Source organism: Panthera leo, chromosome B2 (assembly GCF_018350215.1).
Source record: "Panthera leo isolate Ple1 chromosome B2, P.leo_Ple1_pat1.1, whole genome shotgun sequence".
In the NCBI taxonomy this organism is placed as follows: Eukaryota; Metazoa; Chordata; class Mammalia; order Carnivora; family Felidae; genus Panthera; species Panthera leo.
This window is the reverse complement of record NC_056683.1, coordinates 31,296,343-31,317,289: the sequence shown is the minus strand read 5'-3', so window position 1 is coordinate 31,317,289 and position 20,947 is coordinate 31,296,343. Positions and strand designations below refer to the sequence as shown.

General features: G+C 38.2%; 1 protein-coding gene and 1 pseudogene across 1 annotated transcript; both read left to right on the top strand.

Moving 5' to 3' along the window:
• The first annotated feature begins 616 nt into the window (after window positions 1-616).
• On the top strand, window positions 617-16,357 carry BTNL2 (butyrophilin like 2). The gene is made up of 8 exons (XM_042940373.1): window positions 617-695; window positions 2,624-2,971; window positions 4,636-4,917; window positions 6,340-6,360; window positions 9,701-10,048; window positions 11,061-11,342; window positions 12,038-12,133; window positions 16,317-16,357. Exons 1-8 carry the CDS (start codon window positions 617-619, stop codon window positions 16,355-16,357), a joined length of 1,497 nt encoding a protein of 498 aa, XP_042796307.1.
• A 437-nt stretch (window positions 16,358-16,794) lies between these two features.
• Window positions 16,795-17,122, top strand: LOC122218983 (annotated as a pseudogene).
• Window positions 17,123-20,947: the final 3,825 nt, after the last annotated feature.

Below are 20,947 nucleotides of genomic sequence, written 5' to 3'. Positions count from 1 at the left end.
CACAGAAAGACAAAAATCATATAACTTCACTCATATGAGGACTTTAAGAGACAAAACAGGTGAACATAAGGGAAGGGAAACAAAAATAATATAAAAACAGGGAGGGGGACAAAACATAAAAGACTCATAAATATGGAGAAGAAACTGAGGGTTGCTGGAGGGGTGGTGGGAGGGCAGATGGACTAAATGGGTAAGGGGCATTAAGGAATCTACTCCTGAAATCATTGCTTCACTATATGCTAACTAATTTGTATGTAAATTTTAAAAAATTAAAATTAAAATTAAAAAAAATTTTCTACGTGCTCAGAATAAATGGACCTTAGGAGATTTTTTAAAACATGGAAATATTATTGTCCCTTTAGCTCAGGAGGGCTTTTCATTTCAATCAGAAATCTTCCCTCAGGCCTAAAAAATTGATTGAAGTACCTCACCTGACGTAAGGGGTCAGAAATGAACGGTAACTGCAGAGAAATGGTGTCAAGTCCGTTTCCTTGTTTGATTGTGGAGGAGTTGATGTTGATCCCTTGTTGTGACTGTGTAATTATTGGAACCCACAGAGTGAGTTTGCTCCATGACAGTGTACTCATATTTTTCTCCTGTGTTTGCTCCAGGGAGAATGGTGGATTTTCCAGGATACAGTCTATCTGGTGTGGTTGCCTCTTTCTTCTTCGTACTGTTCACCATGAGGCAGCCAGGTACGATGAATGCCCTTGTTCCTTTTACTGTATGCCCAAATGTCCCAGCGATACAGTCAACATGCAGAGTTCCAAGTCAAAAGGGCTAGGACAATATTAGGACTGGGGATCCAGGAACCAAAGCATCTATGTTCCAAAAAGGGTCCTCAACTTCCAGCTGTGCTATCTTTGGGAAGTTACTTGAGTACCTTCTCCCTTAGTTTCCTTGTCTCTATGATAAGAATAACAGTATATCTGTGTCTTATAGGCTAGGACAGACTTTAGGATTAAATGAGGCTTCACATAAAATACTACCAGGAACGCATTAAGATATTCATCCACCTTCCTGCTTCCATGCAAGACAGCACTTTGGAGACAAGACAATCGACTGCTTCTTAGCATAAATTAAACAGCATGAAAATACTTGGAAACAAGAAATAGAAGAGATTTCCAAGAAATGGATTTTGAAATCTCAGTAGCTGAATTGTATCTTTAAAAAAGATTATGGGGGCGCCTGGGTGGCTCAGTCGGTTAAGCATCCGACTTCAGCTCAGGTCACGATCTCGCGGTCCGTGAGTTCGAGCCCTGAATCGGGCTCTGTGCTGACAGCTCAGAGCCTGGAGCCTGCTTTGGATTCTGTGTCTCCCTCTTTCTCTGACCCTCCCCTGTTCATGCTCTGTCTCTCCCTGTCTCAAAAATAAAATAAACATAAAAAAAATAATAAAAAAATAAAAAAGATTATGAAAATTAGGTGTCAGAGGGAAATGTCAGAGGCCCAAGGAAAATGCAGCATGCAGAAGTGGAAAACATATTAGACAGGGCACCAGAAGGCACAGGCACCAGACTGATTGCTGCAAGAAATTATGTGATGTGACGTGGGGATGCTCTGCCCTCTGTGTAATGCAATTTCTTAACCTGTAAAAGATGTCAACTAGATGGAATGAGTTCAGATCTAGCTTCATATTTGGATTCCATAAATGAAGAACACAAGCACATCTCCATTCAGTTCTATAGTGATTTTTGACGTGATATTGATCAGCAAGTGAGGAAGTTGAAGTTCCTTTTTAAGATGATTGGATGTGGCAGAGAAAGTGAAAATGGCCCCAGAGCATTTTAGGATAAGAAAGAATATAATAACATGACTTATGAGATTATTAAACTTAACAACAAATAGAATTATTAAATATCTCTTCAATTTGTAGATAACAACAAAGAGGTCAAGCATGACTCAAAATTTGATTAAAAGGCTCAGACTCTCTAGACAAAACACTGCCCTTACTCTACCACAAAATGCCCTTGAAAAAACTGAATTGTACATACATAGCTCCAGTAACTGGAATCTTGCCTACTCCAGACCAAAAATTGTTTAAAGTTAAAAAATAATCCCAGTTCCTTACCTGGGACCAGAGAAATCCTGAAAAGCTGAAAAATCTAATGAATGAATTTATTACCTAAATTTTAGGAAAAATGATTATGAAAGCAGTCACTAACAGTATAGAGTAAAATCACTAACTATAAAATAAATTACTATAAAATATAAAATAAATCACTGACAATGTTCCCAATGTGAAAAATCAATTTATACATTAACTTATTTGAGAATAAAAACAACCCAGAAATTGTAGCTTTAGTATCTTAAAGGAGAAGAACTTGAGATTCCAAATCTCAAATCTCACTGGATATAATGGCTTCACCCCCAAAATCACACAGCTGGTGACAGATATAGTACTGACACTCAATTTTTTTCAACTGCATGTTCTCCTCAATACACAAAATTGTCTTTTTAACAGCAAAATGTGCAAATATCATGCTATATTTCTTTAAAACACTGAAAATAAAACCCTTCCTTCTCCAGGTGCCTCCATTTTGATAGGTTGGACATCCCAAAGCAAGCATATTAATCTCCCAACTGACATTTCCCAATTCCTCTTTTTCACTCTGTTTTGTAGATAGCTGGAGAGTGATTGGTCCTGCACATCCTATACTGGCTAGGATTGGGGAAGATGCTCTACTCACCTGTCAAATCCTACCCAAGAGGGCCGTGATGCCCACAAAGATGACATGGTACCGCTCAGATCCCAACGCAGTGGTGTTTGCACAGTGGGATGGAGCTGATGTGACCGAGATGCAAATGGAGGAGTACAGAGAAAGGGTAGAGTGGATAAAGGATGATGTTCCAGAGGGAAGTGTGACTCTGAAGATAAACAACATTCAACCATCTGATAATGGGCAATACTGGTGCTGCTTCCAAGAGAAGAACTATTATGAAGAAACAAGCTTGTTGCTTGAAGTAGCAGGTGAATATCTTGGAAAAGACAGAGTCTTGGAAGGAGAGCTTTATTAACTTGTGGTAAGCTTATTGCCAGTTGAAGAATTACCTTCTAATCATCAAGGCAATTCCTAATGCTCAGCCCTCTTCATTTGAAGAGGAATGCTTTCATTCGAAGGCAGATAGTTCTGAAGTCTTCAAAGCAAGCTCACCTAAAACAGTCTTCTCAAATTTAACTTACACAGTTTTGACTATTCTTTACAATGGAATGGCAATCTGTGACATCCGGTCATTAACAGTTTTTCTGAGCCACAGATTTGTGGTATATCAGGCCGATGTGTTAGGGTAAGTCAATCACTGAGTGAGTGAGTCTAGCTGATTGCCCAGCAGTCATATCTCAATGGAATGGGTTGTTCTCTACCCGACCTCCAATATGCAGTAAATTAAATGTGAAAATTGTGTTTCATTGTGGAATGCCCCCCAGTTAGAAAACTAGTGCTGAGAACAAAGTGGTTAAGAACTTTGTGCTTTTATGGAGACTACCAAATATTAGTGTTCAATGAATTGAGGACTTCCAGACGCATTTGGACATACCCACTGTGATGCTCTTGTATTAGCAAAGTGAGAAACAGTTGAGAAAAAGGGGATGATTGACCAAACGATTTGTGCTAGGGAAAAAAACACGCATTTGAAAAGTAAATAATCATATGGTTCCCTGACAGGAATAACTCCCTCATATGCTAATGAGAAAATCAGGCAAATCCACTTATCTTCTCAGGGAAATAGTTCTCTGGAGATGTTACCATCTCTGACTCACACTAAAAATGTTCCCTAACACTGTTTTTTCTTAATACCTACAACTACGATCATTATTTTTATGTTCTAGGTGATTGAAGATGGATGAAAGAGCATATGTATTTCCGAGATGTGAAGAGAGGGAGGCAGCTGTTCACTATCAGGAACCTTTGAAAATAAGCCACACATTTCCTAGGGCTCTAGGTGAAGGGAGTGAGTCTCTTTCCCCTAGCAAGTGATAGAGTCAGAATTATCATCTATGGGGACCCCTTTGTTTGGGTTTGAGAGTGATGTTGGATAAAGAAAGAATTTCATGATTACATATAACTGGGATTTCTCAAAAACATTTTCCCATTTACTGGAAGGAAGATTTAGAAACAAGAGCTCCTCATGGGGCATTCCATTCTACATGTGCAGGTTATCTACTTGCTCCCCAAGGTCACAATCACCAACAGAAAGAATGTGAAGAATAGTCCCCATGTAGATGATTTCTGGCTTTATATTAAACATTCTAATTCTTGACTCTGCATCAGAGTCAATGTATCATCTAAAATGTCGGACAGAGTTTGTGGCATTGGGAAGCTCAATGAATAAATTATAACACCTCTTTGCTGGCAGTACTAGTGACATAAGCAAAATGTCGTTATGTCCCTTTCTCTATTCTCCTCCTGTCTGGATCTGAAGAAAAATACGTATGCTAAAGTTTATACATCCAGACTGGAGAACAAAGTGAATATGAACTCCAGTTTGAATGCGAAGAAGATTTTGGGCTACTTCTTGCTCCCCAGACCTATGAACTCTTGCCCCCTCCCTATAAGTCATGTCACTGGGATCTCAGTTTCTATGATTTGTGCCTCCCTGGGTTCCAGGCCTCAGGGCTGTGTCTTCCTTCCACAGGTGTGGGATCTTCCCCTTACATCCACATGGAGGGACCTATAGAAAGTGGAGTCCAGCTTGTGTGCACTGCAAAAGGTTGGTTCCCAGAGCCCCAGGTCTATTGGGAAGATGCCACAGGAAAGAAGTTGCTGTCTGTCTCTGAGCATTCCATCCAAGATGAGAACGGCCTGTTCTATGTGGAAGCCACTCTTGTGGTGAGGAATGCCTCTTTGGAGACCGTGTCCTGCTTCATCCACAACCCTATCCTCAATGAGGAGAAGAGCTCAGTCATCTCCATTCCAGGTCAGAGCTCTGCCTCTAGGACTAATGTGCTCAGATTAACAAGAAAGGTTCAAGGGACTGTTCCTTAGCACTGAATATTCTTTTTATCAAGGAAAATATCTAAAATTTAATAATATGTATTAAAAGGTATAAACTACTAATGGTTGGAATTTTGATTGAATACTTTGATTGAATAGCTATTGTGAATGATATTCCAGTTATTTTCAAGTTCTACCTTTTCTTTTTGAATTAATTTTCTTTACTCACAAGTATGCATCACATGACAAAGAAAATAAAACTATGTTCTTTCAATTAAAATGTTTTCCTATGCCACATTGTGCCAATTACTTCTGGAAACCTATCATGTGATGATTATCAGAGATGGAGACAACTATTTACATAATAGCATCTTATCTATAACCTTATTTATAAATAGCAACAAAAACAGCAAAAAAGGCACAATACAACAGTGGAGTGTTGTGTCTTATGTTATTATAAATTATAGTATTGATGCAAAATGATATTTTCAAATGATTTTAATGGTTGAAAAATCCTCATGATGGACTATTAATGATGAAGATTATACCTATCTACCTACTTACGTATCTATCTATCTATAAACATTTACAATCATGTGAAGAATAATGGCTTTTAAATAACTTAAAACAGCACTAAGACTTTGGGACACTTTCTTATATTTAGATATTAGGATATAGTTATTATTACTCATATAAATGGATATGTGAAAGAATTTAAAGTAAACATTACATGTGAATTTTTTTTGTCTTTTTTAAAATGTTTATTTATTTTTGAGAATGAGAGACAGAGTGTGAGCAGGGGAGGGGCAGAGAGAGAGGGAGACACAGAATCCAAAGCAGGCTCCAGGCTCTGAGCTGTCAGCACAGAGCCTGACGTAGGCCTCGAACCCACAAACTGTGAGATCATAACCTGAGCTGAAGTCAGCCCCTTAACTGACTGAGCCACCCAGGGGCCCCCACATGTGAATGTTAAAAGGAGCTGAATATATATATTACATGCTTTATATATATAAATGCTTTATATATATGTTTAATCTGTCGGTTTGGAATTTGAGGTAATAATTGTGTATGCCCATATATTTTTATACTTTCCATGCACTTATAAGAAGAATATGTATTATTTTTATAAGATATTAAATTTCAATATGTTAAATATCAGGAAAAACAAACAATTTTTTGTGTGTGCAAAAAAAAAGGAAACACAGCTGGATCACAAAATGATCTATGGGAAAGAATATTTTTCTGCATTTAATTTCTTTTTTATAAATTCAGCTTTTCAATTCAAAGTAGAACTTTTTTCTTTTCTTTTCTTTTCCTTTTCTTTTCTTTTTTTCTTTTCTTTTAATAGTTTCTCTCCTTTCCTTAGATCAAATTCTTTAATATATTATTTTCATTCTTTTTACAGAGAAACTCCAGAATGAGCTAGGTAAGTAGACATTGGATGCACAAATGTAGAAAAGACTTTGCCTCCCCAAAGGAAAGTGGTAATCCCTGGACAAAGCCAGCAGGAGCTACCATGACAGCTCGTGATCCAGATGAGAAACTGAGGCACGACTTTACCAAGTATCAAGTTCAGTTACTACCAAAGGTGACTAGCCAAATGCAGGCCTCCACAGCCTCCTTCAGGCACCATTGCACAGTGTAACCTTTGACTTTAAGTGTTCACAGGGACCCCAGTGAGCTTCAGATAGACACCCGTAAGGGGCACAGACATAATCTCGGCTCTATTTGACTGGAGGAAAGGGTGGTGCCATTGTGTCTAAGGAATGGTATAGGACAGGTGGTGGGGCTCTGGAGGTCCTTTTAAAATATTTTAGTGTGAAGGGGCAGTGTCATGGTAACTGGAAGTCACTACCCATCACCTTAACCCTCTGGCCTGCTATGGTTTCTGCACCTTCTCCTCACCCCAGTGGATGGGAGCCTCATCACTATTGGATGGGAGCCATTACTTTCCCAGATCAGGCTGGAACAATGTGCTGGGTCAATCAATCATTTCCTGTTTTTCTGTTTCTTTTTTTTACTTAGTAGTTGGACTGCAGTATTATTATTTTACTGTACTTAAGATAAAGATAAATGGTTTAAAAAGTAACCAACTGATATTTGAGTCTCTTTCAGTTTTTCCTTTACTTCCTACCATCTTCTTCCTTTCTGTGATGTCTTCTCCCAAACCATGATAACCAGCCTGCTCCCTGCCCAGATGCATATGTATCACTTATTTTTTCCATCAATATCCTGCTCTCTCTCAAATCACCAGTTACAGGAATGTGTGTGTGTGTGTGTGTGTGTGCCTACGTGCACATTAGATGAGCTTAAGCATACTTTTCAGTCCATGTAGGAATTTTTGAGGAAAATCATGGTGGCAAACACACCTCAATCTCTGCCAGAGTCTAGTGTGACACTTTCGACCCTAGGAGCCATAAAGATAAAGGGAAGGGCCTTGGGAAGGTCAAAGGTAATGCCACAATCTGAGGAGAACTTCACCCCTGTGAGTCTTACCTTCTAAGTTAGATCCCTTTCTGCCTGGGTGGTATCTGCTTATGAGCAGTCAGAAACCTTAACCAACAAAACTTGTTAGTTACAGATCAGAAAGTCAAGCCAGTGTTTGGGGCAGACTGACATATGTCCTTCTCTGTCCCCCAGGAAGACTTTAGGTAAAGAGTCACTCCTCCAAGTTATCTGAATCTATTTGACATGTCCATTGCAGACCCAGCACACAAAATGCAATCTGATGTTGTGCTGTTCCTAGTTGTGCTGACCTTCTGGGACCACAGTAAAACATGATGAAAATATGGAGCTCCCCTGGCTTCCTGTCAGGTGGGGATTACAGGGCTGCACCTTCAGGAGCTTTGAGGGTTGGTGATCATCATTGGTCTCTATTTTCCTCATCTTCAGAATGAACGTGTTGAATTTAATCTCTAATGTAGTGTCAGGCCCTAAGAGTCTGGATATGATATGATACAATTAACTTAATATTATATAATATCTATATCTATATCTATATCTATATATAGTTCACTTAATTGAATATGCTGATTGAAAGAGGATTACATGACATATGATGGGATTATCAGTTTTTAAGGAATTGGTGTATTATGCAGTAAACTGCACTCTCCAGAGAATATTTAATTTTCAGTGAATATTCAGAGGGCATTTCAGTAACGTACATACAATACCACCAAATAAAACAAAACAACATATGTCATCACAAATTGTGTGGAAGGATATGGACAAAACTATATAGAGAAAGGGAATTATGCAGAGCTTCTCACAAGGAACTTGTATTCTAGTAGAATATCAATTATTAACAGATTGCACTACATGATTTTTTTCCTGCACTTTAAACTTTATTTTTTACTTGGATATTGGAAAAACAGGAGTTTCATATATGTATGATACACCTACTCATACGGGTAATAGAGATAAGGAAATCGTCTGTTTTATTAAGCAATTTACTGTAAAATACATGGATAGAGAAAGAGCAGCAGACTAATCCCTAGTTCATTTTTTCTGACTCCTACTTTTCCCTTAAGATTTTAAAAGATATATATGCAATGGAGATAATATTATTTTAGGTAAAATTGAAGGATAAAGCAAACAAAATGCTGGAAATAACTGGGAGTCAAATTTTAGCTAGAATAGAAAGGAATAATCTGAAAATTAGGATTGTGTTGACAGAAAGTTTCCTTTCTAAAGAAGTACCTGGCAGATTTTGGCTAATTACATAGTGAGGACATTTTTGCCATCAACTCCCATCCAGACAATATATGAATTTATGCCTGTGTTTCTATTATAAATGATCACAACCTAAGTGAAAACATTTTTACCACTTGATAGAAAAGGTTGACTCTCAATTTAGAACAAAGCAAAACTGGCATGGTCAGAGCCTGATGAACTGGAAGTGTAACATAGCTTGGGTCCAGGAAAGCCACCAGAGAATATCTCCCATTTTCACAATGGGAGGATTAGGACTCTTTTGTGTATTTGTTGTTGTTTTATGTTTTGTATTTTAACAACCTCCCCAATTCTTGATCTTATAATGCTTCTCAAAATATCCTGATGACATTGAACCTGATGTGTGTTTACAACTCCACATATGTGGGACCTCAGGGAACTAAAATATAACACCTTATAAGGTGTTATAAAAAGCAAACCAGGGGAAGGTTTCTTGATATTTCATTACTAAAAATCCACCTGACACTCCTTCTTATCCCTTCTCATTATCAAGCCAGAAAGAATGGTTACAGTGCCCTTGAGTCTCACGGTCTGCATGTCTCCACTCACATTGTTTGATCATCCAAGAGGTTTATATAGATTTTTGTGTATAACTCCAGAACAATCTTATTATTTTGATAGTGATATACTTATTTTACAGTTTAAGAAACTGAGGCATACACAGATTGAGTAGTTTAAAGAGGTCATATAGATGTGAAGTGATAAAATACTAATTTTATTCTAGAAGTATTAATTGCAAAATTATTTTATTGGGGTGTAATCTGAATAAAATTATAAGTAAGGGCAGGTGTGGGTTCCATCAGTAGTTCTTTTTTTTTTCAGACTGACACACATCATGGGATGGTTCTACCTTGGACAGGGACAGCCTCTATCCTGATTCCACCAAACTTCCCCCTCTCTAAAGGATGACCTTGTGGCTCACAGCTTCCTTGGGATGCCCATGGGTTCTAAACACCACTGGAGATGTTCTTACTGATGGCACTATTTGTTTCATTTTGTTTCTTTCATTGTGTTTTGTCTGCTGTATTTCATAGCTTCCTTAAAAGTGATTGGACCTTCCCAGCCCATCCTTGTCAGAGTGGGAGAAGACATACAATTAACCTGTTGTCTGTCCCCCAAGACTAATGCACAAAGCATGGAGGTGAGGTGGCTCCAATCACACCATTATCCTGCTGTTTATGTGTATGTGGATGGGGAACATGTGACTGAAGAGCAGATGACAGAATATAGAGGGAGAACAACCTTGGTGAGTGATGCCATCAATGAGGGGAGACTGACCCTGCAGATACACAACGCCACAACGTCAGATAATGGGCAGTACCGGTGCCGTTTTGAAAAAGATGGTGTCTACCAGGAGGCCAGTTTGGATCTGAAGATAGTAGGTAAGGATTCCAGATGTTTTGGTTTCAACCTCCGTTCCTACTGCTTTAACATGCTAGTTCCTGGAAATTTCCCTGGTACCTGAAATTTTCTGAATGACCATTCATTTGTCAAATTTATATTGAACACTCTGATGCACAGGAACTGTAGTACATACTTATAAGTTCACAAACTCAAATGAACCAGATTTAATTCTCTGGGTATAAAATCTGTGCACTTACCAGGATCTCCATAAAATGACCACATGTTTACTAAAATTGGAGAATTTTACTCCATAACTTTACACAAAACTAATTATTTCACAGAGTGTTATTAAAATTCTGGAAAATGTGTAGTTACTAGGAAGTATAACTGTGCGAAGATTAAACTAGATCCACATATCAGTTAAAATAATAAGTATCAACAGAATTGGCAGGATGGAAGAGGAAAGACAAAATCACTCCCTGAATGATAATTTCCCACTGCTTATATTGTGAGTTAGAATTGATTTTTCAAGGTTAGCAAATGCCATTGAAGACACAGGTCAACATCTTAGATAATTGATTTGTTTCTCTCATTGATTTTGTGTCTCCGTTCATAAACATATTCATGACACATCCATAGGGGCACACGTTGGGAAGTTAAATGGACTCCATCATTTTCTGCCACTGGACACACATATTTCTAAAATCTTGATCTTTAAGAATATTCTCTTAATCATTTTCTTTTATGCTGTCCATGAGATTTGTGTCATGGTCAAACTTATTTTGTTCACAGATACAGAAAAGATTGGATTTAAAATTTATTGTTCCTCTGACTCTCACTGAGGATTGAATTTAGGAAGACAAAAAATAAAAAACAAAACAATAAACCACTCCAGCCAATGTCATCTCTCAGTGGAATATAATTCCACTATAAGCTTTATTCTCTTCCCAAACCTTTGACTTGCCAAGCTCTTTCCTCTCAGTGAAGTTACTGCCCATATAACCACTTGGCAGATACTTGAGGTTTTGTTCCTTGATCTTTATTCCCCAGGTCTAGGTTCTTCCCCTCTGATTACCATAATAGGACAGAAGGATGGAGAAATAGAGTTGATGTGCAGTTCAGAAGGGTGGTTCCCACAGCCCCATGTGCAGTGGAAGGACATGGAAGCAAAGATAATACCATCATTTTCAGAGGTTCTGACTCAAGGAAGTCATGGGCTTTTCCATGTGAAGACATCTCTATTGGTCACAAACAGCTTTATTGTGAATGTAACCTGCTCCATTAGCAACCCCCTTCTTGGTGAGGAGAAAATGGCAACTTTTTCTCTCTCAGGTTGGTGACTCCATGTGTTCCTCTCAGCTGTGGAAAATAAATATGAAGACAAATGCAGACTTACTTATTTTATTGCTCTACCATATTTTAATTTTTATTTTATTCTCTCTGATAAAATCTCCACTATCTCTTGCAAAACTGGTCTTCAGGACACCTGGAGATCCTATCGATATCCCTTGACTAAAGTCCTAAGGTTATATTGTTGTGTATACACTGACTTTTAAGAATTGACTCTACTGTGACTCTAAGGACAAAGTCTTTTCTTCTGATGTAAAAACAATATCACTCTTGGTGTTCTTTTTTCTTTATTGTGGATTGTCTTCAGAATTAGAAACTAGTTTTCCTTAACATCATCTTCATGCCTGTGGATTAAATAATTTTATCCTTTTGTTATCCTCATTACTCCAGCGATGGTGATATAATTGGAAAAGAGAAGGGAGAGAAATGTGTGTGTGTGTGTGTGTGTGTGTGTGTGTGTGTGTGTGTGTATTTCTGACAGGAGCAAACAATAAAGCTAGCATAAACTTTGGGTCTCTCCTCAGCTTCTGCAGAGCAGGGAGGAACTGACCAGCTATCTCCTTGAGAGACCCACTTCTCATCCTCCTTTCTAGCCCAGGAGTTGTTCAGATAAAAAGAACAATCTTTGAATTTTCCCAGGTTCATGACTTAATGAGCTTATGGGTTTTCCATTTTAGAGTCCATGATGACTTTTTCATGGAAGACAGTGTTTATTTGTGGATTGCTTCTTGCTGCAGCTGTAGGCCTGGTCATGAGGAAGAGCTATAAAAAAGGTAAGTCAGGTAAATAGAAATGGTATGGAGCATACTTTGTAATGGGAACCTTGCTGTGCACTTTCCCTAGCCTCTCTTTTCAGCAACCGCATAGGGGAGGCTTTCAGTGAACATTCAGTAATTAATGAAACATAAGGTCCATGGTTTTACATTCATGTAATGGAGGATTGGTGTTGACTGATATCAGAGTTTACAGTGATAAAAGTAGCAAAAGAATTAAAAGACAATAATTGGATCCCACTATGAACATTCCCAAGTGATCTAGTTAAGGAGAGGATGAAAAAAGTAGCATAGTCATCTATGCTTTCAAGACTGATAGCTGAGACTTGACTGAGGTTCTGTTGGCATGAACATTTCACTAAGATCTTTAAAAATATGGTGACTCACTTATTGGTGGTTCTTGTTCTGTGGATAAAGGGCCCTTATGTGTTGACATAGAGATTGTTTTTTGTGCCCTATAAAGTTTCTTCACTTCAAATTTCTTATGTCACTGTAACTTTGGTTTGCCTGTTTGGATGTTAATGTAATGAAATTTATATTTTAAAATACTCTCCACATTGATTATTATCATAATGGATTTTCTTTCTCTATAATGAACATGACATTGGATCCAAATAGAGCTCACCCAGAATGACACTTTCTGAGGAGAACAAGCATGTGACCCCTGAACACTCATGCAGCCATACATCCTATGGAGATTTGACAACTTGCTCAATGTGCCAAGCCAGGAGGGGCTCATGTGAGGGAAGTGATACTGTGAGGTGGAGGTTGGGGACAAGACATTATGGGTCTCAGGTGTTGCCAAGGATAATGTAGCAAGGGAGTCATCCCTGTGTTACCTGAGAATGTGTTCAGGCAATGAGTCACTATAGAAACCAGTACGGGGCCATTACCTTTCTTCCAGGCGTCCTCTCCATGGCTCCAAGATGGGTCAGAATCTACCTTGAAGAGCCTCTGGATACCTTTCCTTTTATAATATGACCAACAAGTGCTCTATCTACACTTTTCCCCAAGTTTTCTTCTCTGAAACTACACTCCTTCTTCATTTTCATTCTTTGATCCTTTAATGTGGGTTCTCCTGACATCTTTCCTGCACCCATGAAATTTTGCAACATCTCCAAGGGAAATAACAACCTTGGATTCTGGAAACAAGGATTATATTCTAAGTCCCAGCTCTTCTCCTTTTACCAGCTGCTTGAAAGGTTTCACACCATCGTCAAGCTACCAAATCAAGATGCTTTAATGTCAGTCTGGCTTCAAATCTGATCTGGAGACTGATCCTTCAGAGAACTATCCTCTCCCAAGCTGTCTGATATCCTGCCACTCATCACAACCTGATATGTGATGACCAAAGATTCTTAGAAAATCCAATGGGAAATGCAATTAGGCCTATAGGAGGAAATGCAAAGAATTATTATTTGATATGTTTCTTTACGAAGGTGACAATTTTCCAAGTGGAGCTAAGTAAATGAAAAATACTGTTGAAAAGAGTAAGAGAAAATACAGCTAAATGGAAAGAGAAAATATGATCACTGAGATATAATCTTGAATATCATATGAAATGTGGAATTCCTGTTCCAGACTTTTTCAAAAAGTTAATAGAGAACTTGGAGTGAAAAAATGTTTCAGAAATTCTAGTCCAAGACAAATGCCATATGATTTAATTTATGTGTGGAATCCAAAAGCAAAACAAATGAATAAATAAACAAAAAGCAGAATCAGATCTATGAAAACAGAGAACAAACTGATGGTTACCATAGAGAAGGGGTAGGGGTATGAGCAAAATGGGTTAAGGGGAGTGGGAGACATAGGCTTCCAGTTATGGAATGAATAAGTACAAAAATTAAAGGTACACCATAGGAAATACAGTCAATAATATTACAATAGTATTGTATGGTGACATATGATGAGCATAGCATAATATACAGACTTGTTGAATCACTATGTTGTAAACCTGAAATTAATGTAACATTGTGTGTCAACTTTCCTCAAATAAAAAAAATTTAAGTAAAAGAAATTCTAGTTCAAGAAAAAAAATAATTTCTTTTCATTGTATCTATATGAGATGATAGATGTTAACTAAACCTAGTGTGGTAAACATTTCCACAATATATACAAAATGAATCATCATGCCGTGGACCTTACTCTTATATAGTGATATATGTCAATTATTTAACAATAAAAGGAAAAAAAGAGAAAAATTCATTGTGTCATGTATATGAAGGTATCAGTTTTATTTTTAGAGTAAAAAAAGTGCACAATTAAAATTTATAATTCCAAGATAAATGTACATAAGTGATAAATGCAACACATAGAAAAATTTGTTTAAAGTCATAATGAATTAAAGAAGAGAGGCTACATGTGGAAGAGGAAAGACTCTGGAAAAGGGAAGACTTGGAAAAAGTCTTAAAGTCTTCTTAAGTGACAATGAAGAATACCTACTAATGGCACTCTGCTGCTTTTTAGGATGACACCATCACAGTAATCACTGTCCTTTGAAAATCATTCATTTGTTGCATCCTGGAGAGCCTCTTTTGGCTCATAGTATTTTTTTCTCTTTTTTTTTTTTTTTAAGTCATACATTTATGTTTGAAACTATGTATTATTCTCCCACTGGTATTTACACATTTATTTTACTTAGTTTTAAATTTTTCAGTTGTGAAATACACATAGCACAAAACTTATTCTTTTAGCCATTTTAAAGTATACAATTCAGTGGTATTTATGCCTTCATAATTTTGTGCAGCCATCTTCAGCATCCAGTTCCAGAATATTGTTCCAGAAGAAAACTCTATAACGATTAAGCAGTCACTATCCATATTCTCCTCTCCCCAGCCTTTGGAAACCACTAATCTCACTAATCTGCTTTCTGTCCCTATGAATTTGCCTATACTAGATATTTCATATAATTGGAATTGTAAAATATATGGATTTTTTTTTTTAGTGTCTGGCTTTTTTTTTTTTTTACTTAGCATAGTGTTTTTAAGGTTCATCCATGTTGTAGCATGTACCAGTACTTCATTCCTTTTTTCTGTTAAAAAATTTTATTTTTTTAAGAGCTGTTTTAGTTTTACTACAAAATTGAGTGGAAAATTCAGAGCATTCTCATATCCCTCCTCTCTTTCCTCACAATTTCCTCTACTATTAATACCTTGCACTGGTGTAGTACATTTGTTACAACAGATGAATTGATATTGATGCATTATTTCCAACTACAGTTCATAGGTAGGGTTCACATCAGGGTTCACTTTTTGTGTTGTACATTCTGTAGGGTTTGGCCAATGACTTACCATTTTTGGTACATTAATATACCCTGATATACTCTATATTTTGAAGACAAACTTATTAGTAGATATGTTAGTTTTGCCTTAAAATATTTTTAATGTTACTCTATTTTGATTTAATATAATTTAAAATATTTTGTCTAATAAAGTCTGAAAGTTAACTATCCCTTTATTTATTTATTTATTTTTTGTCTTCCTTCCTGATCAGTCTTTTTGCTTCTTAGTTTTATGTACTTGTGCCAGCCCTATATATAAACATATAGGTTTTCCCTAGGAAGGTCTCAAGAAAATGTGTTTTTTATCAGTCACATTCTTTCACTATGTATTAAGAAACCTGCTTTTCTTTAGCTCACCAAATTGGGGATTAATTTATTTTCTCAGTTCCAATGCCACTTGGGAAAATCATGGGGAAGGAGAATGATTGGTGGCTTGACTAAGACACCCCAATCATTGAGCCATCACTGTGGCTGATGGATGGATTGGTCATCAAGGATCCTGTTCCCTGACACTCCTGATGCATAGGTAGCTGGTCGTAGTCATGAAAAGCATGGGAACTCTCAGAAGAGATGTACAGATTGGATGGATCTCAGTTTAAAGGAGAGGACTGGAGGAAACCAGAGACTTTAAGTTCCATTAGGGCAGTGATTGTGTGTGTGTGTGTGTGTGTGTGTGTGTGTGTCCTCACAAAAAGTGACATATATTAGTTGATCAATAAGCATTTATGAAATAGAGGAATAGATTCATAAATAGGATATTTATAAGATATTTTATCTGTATAATGCACTGCGGTCAGCTGTAGAGATAAAGTGATTAGTAAGGCTGATTCCTGCCCTAAGATATTTTTTTTATTCTACTACAGTGTCTCTTTGTTTTTTGAATGTCTTATCATTCCTTTCTAGGCTCTATTCAGAATGGGATTGCCAGAGTGGTCCAGCAATAAATAATTAATTGATGGAGTCAGATGGTGAATTCAAGGTCACTACTTTGTCAGGAACTATGGGCTACTTGGAGATCCTTCATTGCTTGTTGATTTACTCATAGCAGAAATGAGGATATGATGGAGGATGCTACCCATCACATTTCTACAACTGTGATCCCAGCAGAATATTAGCCTTAATATTTTCTTTCATTGCCACCTGTAGCCTATGTTCTTTAAGATCTAAGCTTAGAAGGACAAAACCCATTAAAATGAGTGGAGGAATAGGGGCGCCTGGCTGGCTCAGTGGTGAAGCATATGACTCTTAATCTCAGAGTCCTGACTTCATTAGAGCTTACTTAACAACACCACCACAACAATGAAAACAACATTTCAGAGCCAGGGAGCTGCCCCCCAGGTCCACAGTGGGTCTGCCTGTCTGCCCAGCCTCTGCTGCAGCCATGGGAGTGCAGGAGGAGACCATCTCCCCTGGAGGTGGGTGAACCTTGTCCAAGCATGGTCAGACGTATGTGGTGTACTACCCAGTGATACTTGAAGATGGAAAAAAATTGTATTCTTCCCAGAATAGAAACAATCCCTTTACATTTATGCTAGGCATGTAGGAGGTGATCCGAGGTTGGAAAGAAAGGATTGCCCAGGTGAGTGTGGGTCAGAGAGTAAAATTGTCTCCCTAGACTACATCTACAGTGTGGTGCCACGGGGAACCCAGGCATCATCCCACCAAATGCTACTGTCCTCTTTTGCATGGAGCTTCTGAAACTGGAATGACAGGAATGACAGGGCCTCCTCCCCATTCTTAGATGTGTCATGGAGGGATCCAGTGCCTCCAGAAGCACATGTGAATCATATGGAGCTTTTTCTGACATTCCACAACACTCTGTATAAACATGACCCTGACTGAATATGTTCTGGCACCCAGCTCTTTGCTCTTTCCCTTTCTTCCCCTAAGTGTGTTGAACTAAACTATATGCCATAAATGTCGTTACTCATTTTATTTAGTTTTTGCTTTTGGGGTGAAGGTTCAGTTTCAGTCTTTTGGATCTAAGTTTCCATGTAAGTACTAGTCAAGTATTAACAGCACAGGTAATGGGTTAACTTTAGAATAGAAATTGGTGTGGGTTGGGTGGGGGAGAATGCAAGAATCTTTATTTTATTATTTTGGATGAAATTTTTATCTGTCATATAGTAAACATTCTTGCTGCTGCACTGCTAAGTCATAGCAGATTTGAGGTGTTATTGAGGGCCCGCTCTCCAAGTTGAGACATGTCCTTGGGTCAAATTAAAAGTCCTACCTAAAACTAAAGTGGGGAGTGGGAGATCCTTGCCTCCAATATACCATGCCAGTCTCCCGTTAAACCCTCTGCCTTTTTGTTTGTTTGGTTTTGGTTTTTTTAATATAATTTATTGTCAAGTTGGCTTACATATAACACCCAGTGCTCATCCCAACAAGTGCTCTCCTCAATGCCCATCACCCATTGTCCCCTCTCTCCCATCCCCCATCCACTCTCAGTTTGTTATCTGTATTCAAGAGTCTCTTGTGGTTTGCCTCCCTCCCTCTCAGTTTGTTTGTAATTAATTTTTTCCCCTTCCCTTCCCCCATGGTCTTCTGTTAAGTTTCTCAAGATCCACATATGAGTGAAAACATATGATATCTGTCCTTCTCTGATTGACTTATCTCACTCAGCATAATACCTTCCAGTTCCATCCATGTTGCTGCAAATGGCATGATTTCATTCTTTCTCATTGCCAAGTAGTATTCCATTGTATATATAAACCACATCTTCTTCATTCATTCATCATTCATCCATTCATCAGTTCATGGACATTTAGGCTCTTTCCATAACTTGGCTATTGTTGAATGTGCTGCTATAAACATTGGGGTACATGTGGCCCTATGCATCAGCACTCCTGTATCCCTTGGGTAAATTCCTAGCAGCGCTATTGCTGGGCCATAGGCAGATCATTCTCACTGAGTTGCTGGACACTACAGGTATCTGTGTCCAGGCTAGGAGGGACCTCTGAAACCTTCTTTGTGGCCTGGCTTATTATTACTATTTTTTTTTTTCCATCCTGTGGTTTTTCTAATGGATGTTAAGGACTTTTGTAATTTCATAGCTATCCAAGCTCTACTTCCCCAATTGTAAGAACTTTAATCAAAAGTTTAAAATGAAAGGACACCTGGGTGGCCCAGTTGGCTGAGTGTCTGACTCTTGATTTTGGCTCAGGTCACCATGCTTCATGAGATTGAGCCCTGTGTCAGGCTCTGTGTTGATAACATGGAACCTGCTTGGGATGTTCTCTCTCCATCTGTCCTTGGCCCTCCCCCACTCTCTCTCTCTCAAAATAAACATTTTATTAAAAATTTTTTAACATTTTTATTTATTTTTGAGAGTTAGAGAGAGACAGAGTGCAAGCGGAGGAGGAGCAGAGAGAGAGGGAGACACACAGTCCGAAGCAGGTTCCAGGCTCCAAGCTGTCAGCACAGAACCCCACACAGGGATCAAACCCACAAACCATGAGATCATGACCTGAGCCAAATTCAGATGCTTAACCGATGGAGCCACTCAGGCATCCCAATAAACATTTTTTTTTTTTAAGTTTAAAGTGATGGGGCGTCTGGGTGGCTCAGTCAGTTAATTAGGTATCTGACTTTGACTCAGGTCATGATCTCATGGTCCGTCCATGGATTTGAGCCCTGTGTCGGGCTCTGTGCTAACAGCTGAGAGCCTGGAGATTGCTTTGGATTCTGTGTCTCCCTCTCTCTCTGCCCCTCCCCTGTTTGCCCCTCCCCCCCTCAAAAACAAATAAATGTTAAAAATTTTTTTTTAGAGTTTAAATTGAAGGTGCTGGTTATAGTCACCCAATGAAAGTCCAGACATCATGACAAACTCTTGAGTGTTGTCTTGAGAAAAGCTTCAGTGTCTCCTGGTTTTGGATGTTCAGCTACCCCTGCTGATCTGTTTCCTTGCTTTTCTTCCCCCCTCTCACCCTTTGCTGTCCTGTATAATGATTTGGTGAGAGAAATTATTGCTGTCTACCCACTCCCACCTCCCCACACTACATATGCATGTCAAGTTTTATTATTGCAATAAAAGTGCTTTTATGCTGGCCTTTCTAAAACAAAAAAATGAGCGGAGGAGTAACAGGTGGAAGCATTCTGTAGTTTCTTCAGTTGAGATACTTAAAAACATATCTGAAACCTCATGCTGATTGTCCAGGGTATATAACAAATGTAAAATATCCAAAACTCAACCTGTTATCCTTCCTGTTCTATATCACAGTTTCAATCCCATTTGTTCCTGTTTTGTGGTTATCTCCATGCAAAGGGTTCTTATGTCCAGAAATCCCTTCTCATCCACCATGTCCATTTGATTATAGCTATTAATACTTGTCCACCATTCATTTACCTCTCTCCTGCCTCTATTTTTGCTTGCTTATTATATAAGCCCTCCGTTTACTGTCAGTAAATTTAATATTCTGGGCTCTGGTTTCATTCTTCCTGGGTTTCAATGCTGGCTATAATGCATCAGCAGAATGTTGCTAAGGAGATACATCTTCCAAGAGAGGTTGATAATGAGATGTATGGTTTAAAGATCCGTTAATATTGTATACAAATCTAAGTGGATCTCTTCTATCTCCAGGAAGAGGGAGCTTGTTTGACAGGAGAAGCTCATATTTTATATCCTTGAAGACATAGGCTTAGTTGCATTAAAGGGAAAGAAACCCTGAAGAGTGGGAAGAAGATGGTCAGAAAGAAAAAAAAAATTTATATATATATATATATACCCACAAACCATGGGTTTGTATACAAACCATATATATATACATATCAGCATTCTCAATGACTTTTTCTCCATGAAGCCTATAGGTGTTTCTTCATTCTTATTTGACTATTTTTCTCTAAAATCATAAACTGCAACATCAACTCCTTTTTCATTCACATACTCACATAGGGCACAATTCAGGACCTGCTAACCAGTGAGAATTTGGTAAAAAACAACAAAAAGGGTGTGTTGGGGGGGGGGGTGGGTAGGTTTCTCTCACAGAAGTCTTGGGCTCCTGCTCAAATGGTTTATAGTTTTATATTAGTTCTCCCTACCCCATGGCAGACTCCAAGTTTAGAGGTCAATGGCCTGAAGAAAGGACAAGCTGAGCTATTAACTTTCACAAAACTTGGACAGTTTTGTGTATCTCTAACACTAGTAACATGTATCAAGAATTTACTCAACTGTGATTCTTCCCTTCAAACACCACCCCCTCCTTCATATTTGATAACAAAACTAGTAAGAAGAGAGATTTTTCTCTTTAAATGCAGTTTCTTTAAATGTTTATTTATTTTTTAGACAAAGAGAGTGTGACCAGGAAGGGACAGAGAAAGGGGGGACAGAGGATCCAAATCAGGCTCTGCGCTGACAGTAGAAAGCCCAATGCAGGCCTCAAAGTTACGAACCAAACTGTGAGATCATGACCTGAGCTGAAGTCAGATGCTTAACCGACTGAGCCACCCAGGCACCCCTCTTTAAATGTAGTTTTAAAAATACTACTTCAACACACACAACAGAAGAGAGGCCATGCACTTGTTTTGGATTTTCT

Coding starts and splice junctions, on each gene's coding strand:
- BTNL2 (XM_042940373.1), top strand. CDS start 617: ATGGTGGATTTTCCAGGATACAGTCTATCTGGTGTGGTTGCCTCTTTC. Junction 2,972..4,635: donor CTTGTTGCTTGAAGTAGCAG/GTGAATATCTTG, acceptor TTCCTTCCACAG/GTGTGGGATCTTCCCCTTAC. Junction 12,134..16,316: donor GAGGAAGAGCTATAAAAAAG/GTAAGTCAGGTA, acceptor ATTCCTTTCTAG/GCTCTATTCAGAATGGGATT.